At 33.1% G+C, this 3,982-nt stretch overlaps 1 protein-coding gene across 1 annotated transcript; it reads left to right on the forward strand.

The window, feature by feature from the left end:
* The first annotated feature begins 1,661 nt into the window (after window positions 1–1,661).
* LOC145073989 (uncharacterized) lies at window positions 1,662–3,770 on the forward strand. The gene is made up of 4 exons (XM_079020437.1): window positions 1,662–2,071; window positions 2,166–2,239; window positions 2,766–2,901; window positions 2,986–3,770. The coding sequence occupies exons 1-4, from the start codon at window positions 1,934–1,936 to the stop codon at window positions 3,499–3,501; spliced, it is 864 nt and encodes a 287-aa protein (XP_078876563.1). The 5' UTR covers window positions 1,662–1,933; the 3' UTR covers window positions 3,502–3,770.
* The last annotated feature ends 212 nt before the right edge of the window (window positions 3,771–3,982 follow it).

Raw genomic sequence — 3,982 nt, forward strand, 5'->3', positions numbered from 1 at the left:
TTTTTGCAATTTAGGGTTTGTAATATGTAATATGTCTTTTTTAAAAGTATTTTTTTGAGAAAAATTATACGTTTGTAATATGTTTCTTTCTGGTCTCGCATCTTATTTTTTTAATGGAAAATCTTTAATTTTTAAAGAATAAATTAAAACCATAAGACTAGGGTTTATTTTTCGTTTGATTTTTTTGTCATGTTACCAAATTCGAATATGTATATTGTTAATGGAGATACCAACCCTATAAGACTCATTATTTAATACATGGAGTGCAATTACGCAAAAGACTTCATTAAGGTCCACACAAAGAACATAATATGGATATCGTGTACCTCTGACATTTGACATGGAGGTATGTATTTACAGTTAATGATAAAGGTTACCTTAATAATACCACCGATATATAGGATATGTTGTAGCCCACCACCACATCGTCTCTTTCATCAACTGTAAATACCTACCTCCATGTCATGCATAAGATCCACTGTTTCCCACTCTCCATCTACACTAAATTTTATTTTCAAATACCTACTCACTTGGGCATTATAAAATATTCTTGGGATCTCCTCCTAAAATGCGATTGACCGTTTCTTTTCAGATGAATTTCAATCCCTTCAACTTAGTGATAACGAACATACGCTCATCGTAAAACCATAAATATAATTAAAGCCATAATCTTAAAATTTTGACTCACTATATTTCAAACTATTTTTTTTTCTTGTCAAACAAAATAAAGTCTTACATGTAAGCCAAAATATAATCTTGAATTACCTTAAAATTTTGATTTATTTGCAACTTAATTTTTGAAGACAATTAACTACAAATATATAAAAAAAATAATTGATTTCTTTTGATTTAATTCAAGAAATTTAACTTTAAGGGCACTATAAGAAATTTAAAATTAATATTTTATTTTACATTGCTGGTGGGCACACAAATCTGGCACAGGCACGTGCCACTCCAATGAGACGCACATGCTTCCCCCGTAAGCCCCATTAGAGGCGGAACAAAATTCAAATTTAGTTCTTCATATATATGAAACAAAACTAGATAATTTAGTAATTTCATTTATGATCCCTTAAAATTCTACAATTGAAATAAATGCCCCCGAAGTTTCATTCCATGTCACATTTTCTATCACTTCAAGAAAAATCCTACACAATTATGGTATAAATTAAGCCGCTAAGTTAACAAACCAACAATCTACGAATGTTTTGCAAAATCTTCTTAAGATATCACACATGAGTTATGTTGTTTCTTTTAAGTAAAGTTTCAAGTTATAACTTATAGGTACTCCTTTATCTCTTATTATGTAATAATTACATACACTTATAAATATGTTAATAAAATATGAATGCAAGTTATAAGTTTTGATCAATTCATATATAGGAGTGATTATTAATTTATTACCAGTTTATAAAACCATGCTTGTTATCAAATTTTTACTAATATATGCAATAAAATGAATATTTAACCAATTTATAAATACATAAATAAATTGATAAATTTTTATAGCATATTAAAAACTTACTTGGTAGAAAACGGCTTTGTACATAAGTGTGAATAATATTCAGGTACCGGAAATAAAATAATGGAAACTTGAGGGACCAAAAGGATACAATTTTGACTTCTTAATTAGAGATAGGGTATGAGATGGAAAGTTTGTTTTAGAGAGAGAAAGAGAGAGACTTCGAATCCACTCGAACGGGTTTTAAAGAACAGGGCAGCTCACTTTGCCACCACTGCTACTTTGTAATCGTAGCTTTCAAGTTCCAAAACACACACACACACACACAAATAGATATATATCATATTGTGTATATAGCACCACGACGTCGCATTGAAGAATCGGATCTTTCACTTTTTGGTGTTTTTGAAGTGCATTTGTTGGAGAAACAGGAAGAACTGTGTAGAACAATCTCGAATTAGGCAAAGAGAAATGGAGAGGAACACGCCGGTGAGAAAACCTCACACTTCAACGGCAGATCTGTTAACCTGGTCGGAAAATCCCGCAGCTGATTCACCGGCTACCGGCTCCGCTGCCTCAGCTGCCCGCTCCTCCGCTCGGTCTCATCAGGTATACACAAATTACTGTAAAAATGTTTCCGTTTCACGATTATATGTTTTCTAAGTTTATTTTGGGAAAAAAAATCTGATTAAATGAACTACAGCCTTCAGATGGGATCAGTAAGGTTGTGTTTGGAGGTCAGGTTACAGATGAAGAAGTCGAGAGTTTGAACAAAAGGTACGAGATCTATTTGTTCCTGTTTCAAATCATTTTTGTTTGAAAAAAAGCCTTGTTTATTTATAATTTTTTGTTGCAGTAATCGAAAATTGTCAAATAAATTCTCAACGATACTTATTTCTATTTATCACTTATGATCCATATCACTGATTCTCGTAATCCCCTTGCTACATATAAAGATCTGCAACCGAAGAGTTCACAGCAGATCTTAATTTATCACACTGTCGAACCTTCAAACCTTCAACAATGAATCTCTGTAATTTTTTAGTTTTAATGCTTCTAGGATCGGATAACATGTCAGATCGAAATGGAAACCTAAACACCAAATCTAATGCAAGATTTGAAATTTAAAGTGCTAAGATAACTCGTGATTTTGCCTTTTTAACTTCTTCTACATGAATTGATTGATTGGATGTGAAAGGATCTTTGACAATTACACTGTCCAACTATTTTCTCTCCATTGTCAATTTCAGAAGCTTTTTCATCTTAAATGTTTACTAAATTCCATTTCTGATTTTCATTACAGGAAACCTGTTTCAGGATACAAGTTGAAGGAGATAACAGGAAGTGGCATATTCGCAGCTGGTGGAGAGAATAACATTGAAGAAACAGATCCATCAAACCCAACTCCAACTAATAAAACTGGATTACGAATGTATCAGGTAAATCTATTTCACTTTTTTACAATTTACACTCTCAATCCCTCAAAAATCACAGATTCTTACTTTTTTTCTTCTTTTAAACAGCAAACAGTTGCTGGAATCAGCCACATATCATTCGGAGAAGAAGAATCAGTGTCTCCAAAAAAAGCTCTTTCTGAAGCCAAACAGCGTGAACTAACAGGAACACTAGACAGTGAATCAGAAGCAAGATTGAAAAAACAAATCTCAGATGCAAAAAACAAAGAACTCAGTGGCCATAACATATTCGCACCACCACCTGAAATCCAACCCCGCCCGTTAGCTGCCCGAGCACTTGCCCTAAGAGAAACCATAAGCATTGGTGAATCTGCCCCAAACCCTGAAGATTCCATGGTGAAAACAGCAAAGAAGATTCCATCCCAAAAGTTTACAGAACTTTCTGGAAACAATATTTTCAAAGGAGATGAAGCTCCTGCAAGTAATGAAAAGTCATTGAGTTCAGCTAAGCTTAGGGAGATGAGTGGGAGTGATATATTTGCTGATGGGAAAGCGGAATCTAGAGACTATCTAGGTGGCGTTCGCAAGCCGCCAGGTGGCGAGAGTAGCATTGCATTGGTGTAGTAGGTATTGTTTCTTCTAACTTTGATTTTACTTTCTTTGAAGATCATATTTTTATTTTTTATTTTTATTTGGTTGCGTTGCTTACTTGGTGATGACAATTATATGTTTGTGGATGATTTGGTAATTTGGTTTTTAGTAGGGTATATGATGAGATATCATTGTGGACTTTTGGCTGATTAGGTGGGTTTTATGTTCATAGTTTATGTGCTTGAAATTGTGTTGATTGTACTTTGCTAATGACATTTTTATATATTTATGCATCTTGTCAAGGTATGGAGATCTTAAAAAAGGTTGTCCCATCAACTTTAATGTGATTTAATATCTTCTTTGTGCTCAATTATAAAAATAACCATATAAGTTGCGACACTAGAAAATTTGACCTCGAGTTGGGCCTTTGTGAATCTCCAAGGACATACATGTTTTAAATTTTTAATAATATATGTTAGGAAAACCAAGCATGAGAAATATATCCCAAATAAAT

Source organism: Lactuca serriola, chromosome 9 (assembly GCF_051521515.1).
Source record: "Lactuca serriola cultivar US96UC23 chromosome 9, Lser_US96UC23_V15, whole genome shotgun sequence".
Classification (NCBI taxonomy): Eukaryota; Viridiplantae; Streptophyta; class Magnoliopsida; order Asterales; family Asteraceae; genus Lactuca; species Lactuca serriola.

Excerpts from the sequence above, each read along its gene's own strand:
- LOC145073989 (XM_079020437.1), top strand. The coding sequence starts at position 1,934 with ATGGAGAGGAACACGCCGGTGAGAAAACCTCACACTTCAACGGCAGAT. Across the intron at positions 2,072-2,165 it reads CCTCCGCTCGGTCTCATCAG|CCTTCAGATGGGATCAGTAA; the intron begins GTATACACAAAT and ends AATGAACTACAG. Across the intron at positions 2,240-2,765 it reads GTCGAGAGTTTGAACAAAAG|GAAACCTGTTTCAGGATACA; the intron begins GTACGAGATCTA and ends TTTTCATTACAG.